Source organism: Vidua macroura, chromosome Z (genome assembly GCF_024509145.1).
Source record: "Vidua macroura isolate BioBank_ID:100142 chromosome Z, ASM2450914v1, whole genome shotgun sequence".
Lineage (NCBI taxonomy): Eukaryota > Metazoa > Chordata > Aves > Passeriformes > Viduidae > Vidua > Vidua macroura.
Window position 1 is genome coordinate 45,323,596 of NC_071611.1, and position 14,901 is coordinate 45,338,496.

General features: G+C 39.7%; 1 protein-coding gene across 11 annotated transcripts in view; it reads left to right on the plus strand.

Moving 5' to 3' along the window:
* PIGG (phosphatidylinositol glycan anchor biosynthesis class G) overlaps positions 1–14,901 on the plus strand; it is an 83,287-nt gene that overhangs the window by 9,765 nt on the left and 58,621 nt on the right. For 7 of the 11 annotated variants that reach the window (XR_008441228.1, XM_054003067.1, XM_054003068.1 and 4 more), the window contains 3 exons: positions 1,794–2,006; positions 10,100–10,317; positions 14,096–14,377. Coding sequence is in view for 10 of the 11 variants with exons in the window: in XM_054003067.1 (XP_053859042.1) it covers positions 1,794–2,006; positions 10,100–10,317; positions 14,096–14,377 (713 nt within the window). In the remaining variant the exon portion in view is untranslated. Of the gene's footprint in view, positions 1–1,793; positions 2,007–10,099; positions 10,318–11,800; positions 11,957–13,095; positions 13,145–14,095; positions 14,378–14,901 lie in introns of those variants that run through there. The other 4 variants (XM_054003077.1, XM_054003073.1, XM_054003075.1 and 1 more) reach the window with 4 other exon arrangements.

Here is a 14,901-nt window from a genome sequence, read left to right on the forward strand (position 1 = left end):
GAAATGGAGTGGTAGAGAATCTTTAGTCTACTTTGTAGAGTTATGCTTAAACAAGCTCCTTGATTGAGTGGATTGGTGGAATGTAGTTATACCAGGAGTGAATATTTTCCCCAATGCTGCCTTTCATTCTGCCACTTGCTCATTTCCATGTGATTTCTTTTCCTCTAAAACAATGTGTGCAGAACCTTGATTTATTTATCTTGCTGGAGGTTCCCACAGCACGGTGGAGGTAGATTTTCCTGTTGTTTGTAAAGTTGTTGAGCTGCAGTAGAAAGCACTGCTTGAGGAGTCCTTGACCTTGTCTCAGGTTTGTAAACAAAACAAAGTCAAGAGTGGATCAAATCTCTTGGCTAAATATTTATTTTGTGAATTTCACTAGCATGTGTTGACAGCCAGGCAACAAGAGTATAGATTCTGTAAATGCAGTCTCCTGCTTGTTAGAATTAGTTTCTCTGAGGTTTAACCTGAATGAGCAGTTTTTACAATACAGTAAAATATATCTATTTACCTGTCTTTTGGGATAGAGTTTGTGATTTCTAATGCCTTTGTAAATATCCAGCAGTTTACTTTTCATTGGTACAGTAATCAGGATTCTAGTGACTGCCCCTTATGATCCTACTGTAAACAAAATGGACTGTGGTTAATTTGGTAGACCTCGAAATAGTAATCCTGTGGGCTTTTTACATTCAGTATGCTGTCAGGATATTACTTTTATAGCCTTCTACAGAGATGTGTCACCCATGATTGGCTAAATGTGTTTGGTAGTTTGGCTTTTTTTTACCAGTTAAGAACTTGCCTTTAAAGATAAAATCTGAAAACTGCTGACATAAAGGTACTCATGCAAAAAGGCTTTACGGATTATAGATGGCATTCTGTAAAAGTATGGGATTAATTTGAGCTAGATGAGAAATGAGGCAAATTTTAATGCTCTTAAAAGCAGCCTTGAAAGGAATAAAGACTATATAGAATTCTTTCTATACTGCATTTAAGTCAAAACACTCAATGCCTGAAGTTACAAAGAGAATGAAATAAAAGCATATAGAAAAACACCATTACCTAACTAGTTCAGCACGAAAAGGAACAGCTGGCAAAACAATCTTAAGCAGAAGGTTCCTTACGTTAGTAAAATCATTAATGTCTCTAGATTTCTGTGGGACTGAAGCCTAATCCTGATAACTGCAATAAGTTAATGGAATCTTACAGGACCCTTTAAAAATCACTGGGTTTGCCTGCATGTAGCCATGGATTTGGAGCCTCAACATTCTTTACCTGATGTATAATTCTGTTTTCCTAGCAACCTGGTATCAAGTAAATCTTGAGCTGTTGTCATTATATTGAGAAGCTTCTGGAATGCTGCCAACATTATTTTAGGTTCTCATTCTTTGTTCATATATTAAATTGGCCTACTGTAGTGGTTTCTATTATTTCTAATGGAAAAGTTATGAAACCCTCTTATGATGTAGGCTGCAATTTGATATTAAGGTGATGTCCTGGACCATCTGTTTTCTTACTTGTACTTGTATAACATTTATGTTGTGTTTACAGTAGTTGTTAGCATTGAAAAGTGGTGCTGGCTAAGAATTTAATAAATATTGTATTACAGCAGCAGAGGATAGCAGCTGAAAAAGATCAGTCAGCTCTCTGTAGACCACTTAAAATAGCTGATCTAACACCAATGAAACAATTTGGAAAATAATAAGGTGCCAGCTATCTCTGGAGAAATAGAATGGGCTTGTTATTGAAATACTTCTTTTCCTCTCTCTTTTTCTTTCTCTTTTTTTTGTTAATTCTAGCTCCTCTAGCCCAACCTGAACATGTGCAGCAAACAGATTTAGCTAGCACACTGGCAATAGGTCTTGGCCTACCAATTTCAAGAAACAGTGTTGGGAACCTTATATTACCAGTTGTTGGAGGCAAGACAATGAGAGAGCAGCTACGTTTTGTGCACTTGAATGGGTTCCAGCTTAGCAGATTGCTGCAAGAGAATACGCCTGCATATGGAAAAGGTAAATTAGCTAAAAAGATGTTCCAGATATACTACAAGGAGATTGTTTATAAAACAGTTTGGACTTCTAAATTCAATAGTATGGCATTGTACTGCAAGTTAGCTATTCTTTTGAGAGTATTCAGAACAGTTGTACTGAATTCAATCTTTACTGCAACCTACTTTTGATACACTGCTTCTGAATGCAGTTTTTTAAATGACTGCTAATATTCCTAGTTGGCAAAGGAGCAAAAATAATGATGGAGTAAGATTAAAGTAAAACTGCCAGTGTAGTTAAATCTCAGTGATTTCATAACTGCTGTTTGTGAGGTGTTCTATATAGGGCACTGAATCTGAGCTATTTGGAGAATTAACACAATGGACTGAATTTTCTAGTTTAAATAAAAAGATGCTTCAAGTAAAGCTGGGAGATAATTTAGGGTAAGTTATCTTTTTATTTCATTTTTATGTATTTATTTGGAATGAGAACCTAAAGAACTGCTTATTAAAAATGCATGGGGGTATGTGTGTATATTTGGAGGAAAAAATAAAAACAAGTAGAAAAAATAAACCAAGCCTAGCAAAATGTGGTATTTCATTAGGAAGCATGATACAAACTGCAGTATAAATAATTAAGTTAACATGATAATTTTGTGAAAAAATTGAGTTAGAGGGTGAAGGAGAATATTTTACCATTGACATTAGAAGATGTTGTCTTAAAGTGACTGTGAAGCTTGTCAATTGATTTGTAATATGTTGAATTATTAAAATAACTAGATGAGAATGCAGAGCTGTTTTACAGCTAGGAATAATTAAAGTGGGTAGCAACGTAGATATTAGCAAAATGATTGTTCTAGGTCAAGAATCAATTATCTTTCAACATCACAGCTTCTAATCATAATTAAACCTTGGATTCTCAACAGAACAATTCTGCTTGTAGCAACAACATACCTATAGCAGGACCCATGCTCCATCTCTTCTGACTTTTTTTCCTGCACAGATTTCTTCACTGAACCCAGTTGTGTCAAGTGAGGAACTTGCTCTTTTGAGGGGTTTCAGGATATGACTGTGTTGCTGAAAATGCCATCACAAAACTCCATCTGACAGTATTTCTGCAAACACTGATGATGCAGGCTGGAGTTTCTACCAGCTTCTTGTTTGTATCTTCATTTTAGTTTTATTTTTTGTCTGGGAACAGCTTAATTTTGACTTGTAGCTTTCATCTGAGAAATGAAAGTCAAAATTGCTGAGGATAAAAATGTGAGAATTTTTTATGGTGCTTGCTTGTGACTGCAAACTTACTAGAGGTGCGACCTTACTGGAAAGAGTTTGGGAGGCAAAGCATCCACAATGACTTTCTCTCCTTTCAGTCATGGAAAGTCTCAATAACATGGTGCAAATCTAGGTCCAAATGATGGTAGCTTTTTCTACAGAGTCTTAATGTTGATTTCTCCTGTTTTTGTCAACTTCTTAGAGGGATCTTGTTTTTCTTAGAGTGTCCTAGGTGTGCTAGGCTATAGGTTAATGCTTTGGTCTGTTCAGTTAAGACTGGCAGGGAAGCAGTATGTTCTGTTTGTTTAGTGTTGTTTGATTGATGTGGGTACTTCAGGCTTAGAAATACTAAAGACAATGTCACTAACTCAGTAACTAATATATGTAACTCAAGAGCATGCATGGATGGCCATTTGTTTTGCATGGCTTTTGAATGAAGATAAATGCCATCCCACTATCCCAATACAGACACATACACATCTGTCAGGATTCCCCTAGAAGGAGGTTACCTTGCAGAGAAGTTATTATATTCAGTAATCTGATTCATATTAAGAAGGTTGCCTGCTTTTTAAAAAAAGGAGGATCCTGGGAACTGCTTAACCAGTCAGCCTCACCTCTGTCCTTGGTAAGATCACAAAACAGATCTTCCTGGAAGACGTATCAAAACACGTGGAAGACAAAAAGGTTATTGGAAATTACTGACACTACTTTGCCATGGGCAAATTGTGCCTGGCTAATTTAGTGTCCTTCTATGATGGAGTAAATGCATCAGTGGACAAAAGATGTGTCAAATACTTAGACTTCTGTAAGGCCTTTGGTAAGGCCTCCCTGAACATTCCTGCTGCTGTTGTTAGAGTGATATGGTTTGACAAATGGACTCTGTAATGAATAAGAAATTGGCTGTGTGTCTGTCAAGTTGGTGGCTTAATGTCTGATTGGAAATAAATAATGAGTGGTGATGTAGCAAAAGATGTCTCCATTAACAGTGCTGGTGATGAATGAGATAATCTTAAAATCAACTTCCAGCCTGAATAATTCTACAATTCTAAGACTGTAAGTTGGGAATTTGAGGATGGAAAATTGATCTTTATGTGAGAGAGTGGTGACAGGCATGTAGCTATGCCTGGGAGTGGATGATGAAATAGTTGAGAACTTCTGGGTCAAGATTAGTGCACAGACCAACGTGGGCAATATTTTATAGGTGTCTAGGGCAGACAGTTGGATTGTAAGGAATTCGTAGCTATTCAGACAACTAGAGGAAGTTTTACTTTCACCATCTATGGTGCTCATGTTGTGCTTCAGCCATCCTGTTGCATTTCAGGCTAGATAACTGGACAGTGAGATGGATTGAAAAGTGGCTCACCTGCTGGGTTCATGTGAATGTGATCAGCAGCACAAAGTCCCCCTGAAGGCTATTGTGGTCAACCACAGGCCTTGACTCAAGCCAGAACTATTCAACATCTTCATCAATGATCTGGCCAGTGGGACAAAATGGTGTCTCAGCAAGGGAAGGACACAATAGAAATCTGAGAGAAGTGCTTGATGCAATAGGTGGGTCTCCTGCCATTCAGAAGCACTTTGACAGGCTGGAGAAATGGGCTGACAGGAACCTCTTAAGGTTCATCAAAGGGAAATGCCAAATCCTACACCTGGGAAGAAGTAATCCCAATGTACCATAGCAGATTGGGTTTTGACTGACTGGAAACAGCTGGAAGAACCACCACAGGGTGACTGGGGACACCAAGCTGAATATCAGGCAGCAGAGCACCCTCATGAAAGGAAGGGCTATAACATCCAAGGTGGCATTAGGAGAACAGTCATCAGCTGGTCAATCCTGCCTCTTGTATCAGCTGTGGTGAGCAGGCATCAGAAGTCTTGGGTCTGGTGCTGGGCTTCTCAGTACCATAATTTAGTGGATATAACATAGTAAGTGCAGTGCATGGTCATGAAGGTGAGGAAGGGTTTGGAACGTCTGTCATATGAGGAGGGGCTGAGGGTGCTAGGACTGTTTAGGAGGGGTCTTATCAGTGTAGGTACTATATAATGGGAGGGAATAAACAAGATGAGACCAGGGTCTAATTGGTGATCCTCAAAAAAAAATTTGGAGGAAACCTTTTCAGGTAAGATTTGTCAAACACTGTTATGAGTTGACAAGAGAGGTTGTGGAGGCTTCATACCTGTAAACATTCAAGACCTGACTGGACACAGATCTGAGCAATCTTCTTTAGTTCACACTGCTCAGAGCCTTTTAATTTGTATTCGTAGAACATCTGAACACTCATCAGAGTTCTGCTGAAAGCTCTTGGGCTATATAATTTCTGAATTCCACAGACAAGGTCTTCTGCCAGGTTTTTTGAGTGAAAGAAACCCTGAAAGATAGTTGGAGTCAGTTGGACATCACTACCATTTGCTTAGTTGGACATCACTCATTGAAACTGCTGCTGCAGTTTCAAGCTTTCCAATGCAGATTCTCCTCTAGTAGCAACTAGTAGATCATAACATTTCAGTTCAATGCCAAGAGAAATGCCTCTGACTGGAACTTCAGTTTAAAGTGAAAGATATACTTGAAAATGCTTGCAAGGATAGCATAAGCCTTGCTGCTTAAAAAAAAAAAATCAATTCTTGAGGTCAAAACCAGTAAGCTCTACTGAAGGGGAAAACATGGCATTCCTGTCCAGTGCTGTAATTTACAGCACAGGGGTTAGAGCACCAGCTGTTGGGACCATGAGGATGATTACTGAGTCAGGAAAAGACTCACCCATATTAAGCTATATCGTTACATAAGCATTCATTTTTGGTGGAATACTAGTTTCTTTCTTAACACAATGAAATGAAGTCAGCTGTCAGTTGAGTTGAGTTGCTGTCAGATGGGAAGGCAAAATAATTTTAACAAGCTATTTCATAAAGAAGCCATGGATTTCCCTGAATTCAACTGCTCCAATGTTAAAAGCAAACTGTAACAGTACACAAAAATTTCTTTTCATCTTCAAGTGTTTTAAATATATCTGTTACTAAATAAAGAGCAGAATAAAGGCAGGTCAGTAACTTCCCCCCCCATGTTTGTTCATATAAACACGCATTTTCAAACTAAGAGGTTGCACAATATTTAATGGGACTTGGGCTTTGCTTTATTGAGGTTCAGAAGAATCCTCACACTTAAACATATCATCAAGTAAATTAAATTTTACATGATAAACTTGAAGGTTGACTAAGGGCTTTGTTATTTAAAACATATATTTTTGCAACATCCTAATAAATTACAATGTGAGGCATTAGGTTTTCTTTTGATAGATGTGGATACATGCAGCTAAAGAAAAAATCTGAAAAAGGAGAATAAAAATAGCTAGCAAAAATTAAAAAGCTGAGAGAAGAATTATCTAAAAACACACTGTTCATACCTCAGTGTGAGATAGCAATGCTTCCCTCATGTTCTGAACTTCTGAACGTGTAGTTGAATGATAAATTAGGACCTTTTCTTTGAAAGACATTTTACAGTGGAATGAAGAGTCATGCTTGAGAGCAAGTTGGCTGGTATTATTAAAATGAGTGCAAGCTTTTCAATTTGGGACTGATCCTGAACTTGTATTAGATTAAAATAATTTTACTTTTACTGGGACATGTATATGTTGAAACTGGAGAAGTCACTTTTACATTATTCATTCTTTCCTTATAACTCTTTTTAAATGATTGCTGCCTGTGACTGGAACTAAGTGAAATTATTGTCAAACAGATGCTTGCAAACTTATCCATCTGGTTGTGATAAGATGATAGTGAGGCTGAAGCACAAATTGCTAATGTAATACTATGCAAGTAGAACACTGCCAGTGCTTTGTGAAATGTGCAGCTGGGCAAGCTTGCTTTGTATTTTGCTTCATTTTTGACTTGTCTTATAAGTATCCTGTATGGGAGTGACTTGCTGCCTGTTACCAAAAATATTACCTGCCTGTTACCAAAATGCTTCTCCAACAACTTAGTGTCCATGACCTTTAATATTTTATGCCTTCTGCATATAAATGTGCACTGAACCAATATAACTGGAGTTCTCCAATGAAATTTGGCAACCATGGTCTTTTATTCCTGTCTGAAAGATCTTTAAATCACATAAGAGTTCGGCTAAAAGTAATCTTTCATAACATGGACACAGTGGTTTTGGTGGGCAGTTAGTATGGAAAGGAGTAGATGAGAATGAAATAAAAATGCTAAAAGGAATGAAGAGGGAGACTACTCAAGAAGCATAAAAAGGAGGCAGAACAGGAGCAGAAGATGAGGAAGGAATTTATTTATGTTTCAAAATATAGCTTGAACTCATTTCAGTCTTCTGTATAATGAAAAAGTGTCATGTCAAATCTCAGTTTGATTAAAGCTCATTTTAGATGATCCTTTATGGATGTCCTCAAACGTATGAATATTTAACTCTTATTTCAAATATACTGAATGAGAAACTTTACAGGGAAGTTAAAAGCATTACAGGAAGGAAATGAAATCCTCTGTGTGCACTGGCAGCTTTCTTGTTACAGGTGTTTGCTGCTGGCTGGAATGTACTTTCTGGCAGATCCCTGCAAGCCCCCTGCATAGCAGGGTCAGCATGCCTTGGAGTCTGCTAGAAGTCTTGGGAAAACAGACTGGACGTTTTGAGTTAAACATTGCCTTTTAAAATTCTCACCTTGAATTCAACCCACAGTAGATGATGAAATGTCTTGTATGATAAGAGACTTGTAAATAGTAAGCACAATTCTTTCATGACTGTATTAATTGAGAATAGAAATACTTCATTCACCTTCATTCACTTGAAATAAAATTTTAAATGTTCCTGGATGTTGTTGAAAAGGCTTAACAAAAGATAAAGTTTTTTTTTCCAAGTAGAATACACTCTTCATCTACGAGGAGTGAAAAAGAGCCGCAACTTAAGTCTTTGTGACACCAAAGTTATTTCACTCATTGTATTAACCTTTCTTGTCTGAAACTGTACAGCAAATGTTTCACCCTACTTTCAGCTAAGAAGGGAAGAACTGCAAGTTACATACAATTTCCAAATCAGTCTTTTGTACTTAAGTTATCATTACCTTTCAAGTCAAATTGCAGGGAAATAGCAAGTACTGTTAGTATGAAGTGAAATGAAACATCTATTTTTCAGAAAAATGCATATAAATGTGAATATTCATGCATAGCATACGTTTCGGTGAGATACAAGTTTCTGAAAATTACTACAAGTTTCTGAAAATTATTCTTGCTTCAACTGAATTTGTATTGTGAATGCATACTGTATTCAATGACCAATATTTGAAAAGCAGAAACACAGATTAGGTAAAGTAGGACTGGATCACTGCAGGTTATCTAGTCCAACCACCCTGCTGAAGCAGGGTCCCCTACAGCACATTACTCAGGAATGTGTCCAGACAATTTTTGCATATTTTGAGAAAAGGGCTCTGCAGCCTCTCCATGCAACCTGCTCCAGTTCTCAGGCACCCACAGAGTAAAAAAGTTCTTCCTCATGTTTAGGTAGAACTTCCTGCATTCCTGTGTTGCCTTTTATCAACTGGCAGACTCCTGCTTGTTGCTGGGCACCATGGAGAAGAGCCTGGCTCCATCCTCTTCACACCCTCCTTTCAGATACTTACAGACATTGATGAAGTCCCCTCTCAGTCATCTCTTCTTGAAGGTCCACAGGCCCAGCTCCCTCAGCCTTTCCTCGTAGAAGAGATGCTTCAGTCCCCTCATCATCTTTATTGCCCTCCACTGGACCTGCTACAGGAACTCTATGTCTCTCTTGTCCTGAGGAGCCCAGAACTGGACACAGCATTCCAGATGTGCCTCACCAGGGCTGAGCAGAGGGACAGAATCACCTCCCTCAGCCTGCTGGCAATGCTCTTCCTAATGCACCCCAGGATCCCATTGGCCTTCTTGGCCCCCAGGACACACTGCTGGCTCACGGACAGCTTGTTGTCCATCAAGACCTCTAGGTCCTTTTTCACAGAGCTGCTTTCCAGCAGGTCACTGCCAGCCTGTGCTGGTGCCTGGGATTGTTCTTCCGCAGGTGCAGGACCCTCCACTTGCCTGTGTTGAATTTCAGATTCAGATCTTCTCTTCCCATCCCTCCAGCCTGTCAAGGTCCTTCTGAAGGGCTGCACATCCCTCTGGGGTATTTGCCACCTCCTCAGCTTTGTGTCATTTGGGAATTTTTTCACGGGAGGCCTTTGTGCCTTCATCCAAATCATTGGTGAATAAGTTAAACTTCTTTGGACCCAGTGTTGACCCTTGGGGGATGCTGCTACGAACAGGCCTCCAACTAGATAGACTTTACACTTCTGATTAAAACCCTCTGAGCTCTGCCTTTCTTTTAGTTCTCAGTCCACCTCCACCATCCACTCATCCAGCCTGTACTTCCAGCTGATGTGGTGTGTGTGTTGTCTCCTTTGGTGTTTTCACTAGACATCAGCTATTTGATCATTTCCTACTTAGCTTATACACTGTGTTCTAGATAATGAGTAGTTCTAGTGGACAACATTGCTTTCTTCGCCCCTTATGTCATGCCCCTGCAGTATCTGAAGCATTTAAATTGTTTGTCTGGGAAACATTGTAAAAATTAATGGTTATTTTAATAAGTTTGTCAACTGTTAGAGGTCTTGACAGTTTATTAGGTTAGAATTAGTTGCTTGTATGCCAAGTAATTGGTATTGCTGCAGAAAGATAATGTAATTTTGTACCTGTGAAAAAAATTTCAACTGTCATAACAATTATATATTTTTATACATTATGCAAGCAAATATAAAAATATGATCACATCTCTAAGTAATCTTTCTTTGTTCGTGAATCCTTTTGCTTCTTTTCTCTCCTTCTCTCCAGATCCTGGATATGAACATTTTAAGATAGCAGAAAAATCCCATGGTAATTGGATCAAATTGTATTTAGAAGGAAATAATTCAGAAATACTCTTAAATCTTGGCAAGAAGGTCCTGAAGCAATACTTGGAGGCCCTCAAGACTTTGAGTTCTTCATTAAGCAAACAAGTGGCACAATATGACATGTATTCAATGATGGTGGGGACTGTGATCATTATGGAGGTATGAAAATAGATTTTTCTGTGTAAAAGTTAAGTGCACAAAAGTAAAGTATCTTGGTGTTGGATATATTATATATACACTTATTAGTCTTTAAAATTACTGAATATAGGTTCTTAGGGTTGGCTGACATTCTGCTTGCTTAGGATTACTACTCTTTTTAAAGTAAAATCTGGTCTTTAGAATGATTCAAGATGCTTTTGATATGAATTACTTATGTTTTAGTGTAGCTAGTTACAGTAGATACACAGATGTGCTGCAACTTCAATTACTCCCATATTAGTTAACCTTTTATTTTTGAGTAGCTTTACTACATTAGAAAAAAAAAAAAAGAGTCTGGCAAGTAAATCCCTAGCTGTTCCTCTTTATCTAACATTGAGTATAGCTGCTCTGAACAGGCACTACCTTATATGGAAAATTCTTACAGTTCCAGGAATTGTTCCTTGTACTAATAGATTTAGAACCCTGAAATAAATGCTTGCTGTGGAGTTACCTCTTCATATCTCTTCATATGTTACCTCAGCATATCTGTTGTATTGTGTTTTTATATCTCTGTAACAGTTCTGTAATGTTTTGCCCCTTCACCCCCCATTTTCTCCCAGTGGTTCCACCCCGAGCTTTCCTGCCTTTCCCTCAATGCCAATCTCCCTGAAAATGCTCAGTCATTCCCCTGTCCCCTCCCTGGTACCCTGTCCATCACTCGGCTCCCCATCCCACTCTCCCAGAATCTTCCACCTTGGGCATCGAGTGAGTGGACGAGGGCCAGGGGTCCCTCCCTTGAACTTCCCCCATTGGTTTGTGTGTCTGTCTGTCTTTCCGCCTTCCACTCCCCTGAATCCTCCCATTGGGAGGTGGGCGTCCCTTCTCCCTGGTTGCCGCCCCGGTATTTGAGCTGTTGCGAAAGCCTCAAGGGCACTTTCGGCTGTCGGATACAATGGCATTCGGAGCTCCTCGGAGCTCAGATTAAACCTGAGACTTTTTCCCCGGCCTTGAGTCGACTCCCTCATTACTTTGTCGGACGCCACCTCACCTCCTTATACAAGGCAGACAGTGTAGCGCTCTGTCTTAGCTGCTCCCCGAATCTCCTCGAGAAACAGGGGAGTATCCCCTGCTGCTGACCGTGCCTCTGCCGGGCAAGTGAAGCCAGGGAGTTTCAGGGCAGTCATGGCGGCACATATCTTTAATTTTAAGTGGATCTCTCCAACTGATGTTTTGGGGAAAATTCAACTGCTGGGTCTCCTTTGCCCAGGCAGCACTCTGTGCCTTGTCTCACATGCACTGCTCTCTACATACAGAGTGCTTCTGAAATGGCTGCTCAGTGGGGTTTGTCAGTCTGCTGATCACTTCACAGGAATGAGTTCCATGGTGCTTTTGGGTAGATGGGATGGTAGGTTGTGTTCCTGCTCTACAGATAGAAAATCTGGAGGTGGACAAAGTTCAGTGCAAAGCTGAAGGTGTATATCTTTTTTTGTTCCTTTGTTTTTAGGACCTGTGCATTCAAGTTGTTGACAGTTACTTCAGGTCTGAAGCACTGGATTTTTTTTTTTTTTTTTTTTTTGACTGCAGTTGTAGATGTTTACGATTTCTGGAAACCAAATCTTAGGTGTTATACACAGTCAATCTTCATCAAAGAAATATGCAGGTACTAACCACAGAAATATTTGTTGAGCAGTGTATGCTCAGCATAGCTGTAAGACTCCAGCAAAATGGCTGGAGTTATTTCTTTTCTCCACTGCAATACTAAAGAAGCTGCCTGGCTCTCCAAAATATTTTTGTCTTGATATCGATTTTCCACCTTCATTAAATAAATAATAGTAGAGAAACTCAGATGTCTCTTCAAACTACACTATGCTATAAATGCCACTTATCCTGTATTTCAGGTGAAGAGAATACCTCTTAGACGTGAACTGATAATGGTGCATTTACTCAAAAGACCTAAATTTAGTTTGGTAGATACCTACAGTTTGAGCATTTTTCTGCTGTGAGTGCTGTTTTAGTTTTAAGTGATGGGCTGAAATGTAAGACTTAAGCCAGTGTGCTACTCAAAACTGCATATTTTCATAACCAAATGAAATATGCAGCAGAATATGAAGAAACAGCAGACTAGTGAAAAGCTTTTTTTTTTTTATCTACTATGTCTCACTGTAGTGTGGGAAAAATTTTAGGCATAGGTCTTCACAAGTGACAGTGAAAGATTATAGGGTGACTGTGGTCTAATATAGTTGTTTTTGTTTTGTGCGGCTTTCTGCTGTTTCTCCCAGCTCCAGAGCAGCCGCCATGCCCAGCCGGGCACCGCGGCTCCTCCAGTCCTGCCGCTGCTCCCGGGCGTCGTGCGCTCTGGGAAGGCGGGTCGGCCGTTTCTTCCACTGCGTGCGAGGGACCTAGATAAAAGGGGTGAAGGAAGGACCAAATTTCCCACAGCAGGAGCTGAGAGCATTTTATTGGTGCGCTCCCAATCCCTGTATTGGGGAATATGACCGCATGGCCTCGGCTGCGTGGGGGTTTTATGGGGGGGTGGAGTGGGGGAGTGTCACGTGGTCTGGGGAAGCCAATAGGGATGCAGTAGGGGATGGCACCGGGGCCTGGGGCGGTCCTGGGGCAGCCCCGGGGTGTGGCGTGGCCCGGGGGAACCAACAGGGGCACGGCAGGGGCGGCGCTGGGGTTTGGTGCAGTCCCGGGGCTGCGGGGGTGTGGTGTGGAAGGCAGGAGCCAATGGGGAGGTGCCAAGGGTGGTGCCGGGGGCCTGGGGTGGCCCCAGCCGTGGTGGAGGGGTAACAGCAGGAAAGGATCCACAGGCAGGGACCGGGGGGATGGGAGCCAGGCCCGCATGGTAAGGTAACTGGGGAACCGGTCACCACAGAGGGGAAAACCCAGGGGATACATGGGATACACAGAATCTGCTAACACACATCAGAACCCCCATCTAAACCCAAAGTCCGGGATGCAACAGTTTTGATTTGTTTTAATCTTGCCCTAGCACCAGCTGATTGAGGTCAGTCTAGTCTTAGCTCTATCTCTGCAGCTTGCAAACATTTTAGTGTGCGGCTGAAATTTCCCACTTTTTGGTAAAGGTTTGTATATGAGTAGCAGAAAGTTTCTTTGTGTTGTTCATCTCTGCTGCCACAGTTATGTAAGAGAAAACTTGGAATTCTGCTTGATATATGTGGAGGTCAGAGCAAAATGAAAATAAAACCAATAAATTCAACTATGATAAGGAGAGATACAATAAGTAAATACTTGGAGAATTCATAAGCTAAAAATTCAGAATCCACTTGTGTGATGGTGTGAGAACTTCCCCTCGTTTGGGAAGCTGTTTAGCTCAGCAGGATCTCATACATATATATTTCTCATACAGGAAATAAATTGCCTTTGACAGCGCATATTAACTTAAGACATTTGCAGGTGACAAACAATGGGTCAAATTTGTTTGCTTAGGAACTATTTTGATACTGGGAGTTCAAGATCTTTTACAAAGAATAAAGGTCATACATATAATTGGTTGCCACAGATGAGGAGGTAAATGATGATTTATAAAACTTGGGAACTTAAGTGTTTAAGCCCTTAATAAATGAAAAGCCAATATTGGGTTCTCCCATTTATATGGTAATATGTGACTGGGAGAGAAGAAATCCAACATAGTTCTTCACAGGTTTTTTTGATAAAGTATGCATATTAGCAGAGTAACATGGATGACAACAGCATGATTTTCTATGTGACTTCTTACTGTATGCTTTAGCTAACCCAAATTTTCAAAGTATTAATCCTCCTTTTTTTTTCCTAGGTTCTGATACTGCTTTTGCTCAGTATTCCCAAAGCCTTGAGTAAGCAGGCAGAATTTGAAGTGCTCCTCTCTCCTCTACTATTCTCTCTGCTATTCTACTTGATGTGTCTGATGCTGTGTGCTGTTCATGTCATTGTATGCACATCAGCAGAAAGTTTGTGCTATTTCTGCAGTATGTCCTGGTTAACAGCAGTTGGAGTGATGATGCTGATTTCTGCACTCATGTGTGGTATTTTATCTGCTATTGCAAAGATCTTTGAGAATTACAGACTTCCACCAAAGGTGAGAGCATTCATTAATTATGCTTCAAAATGTTTTATCTTTCATATACTGTGTTTCATATATGGTCTTCTATCTTTCATAATACTGTCAGTTAAAATTTTGTTTTCTCTATGTGTGCTTAAAGAAATTCTTATTTGTAATGCAATATGAATATGTGTTATTATTTAAAATTGTAAGCTAAATGTGTTGTTGTCCCTGTGGCATGATACCGACCTGATGAAGAGCTAAGAAGTGCTTTTTTTGACATGATTTGAAGAATTTTTTTAAAAACTGTACAGTATTTTTCGGTTGACTTTATGAGATCGGAAACAGTTATGCCTTGTACAAATCCTATGCTTTTACATAGTTAGATTTCACAATTGCAATTAAAGCCAGATGTATAATACTTTACAGCAATATGAACAAAGGACAAGGGAAGATACCACAGACAGTAATGCTCTAAGAAGAATATACTTTTCCAGTATACCTTTTCTTGTATTGGTGTTATTAATGTTTGGGTTTTTTTTTTTTTAATAGTTTGGAAA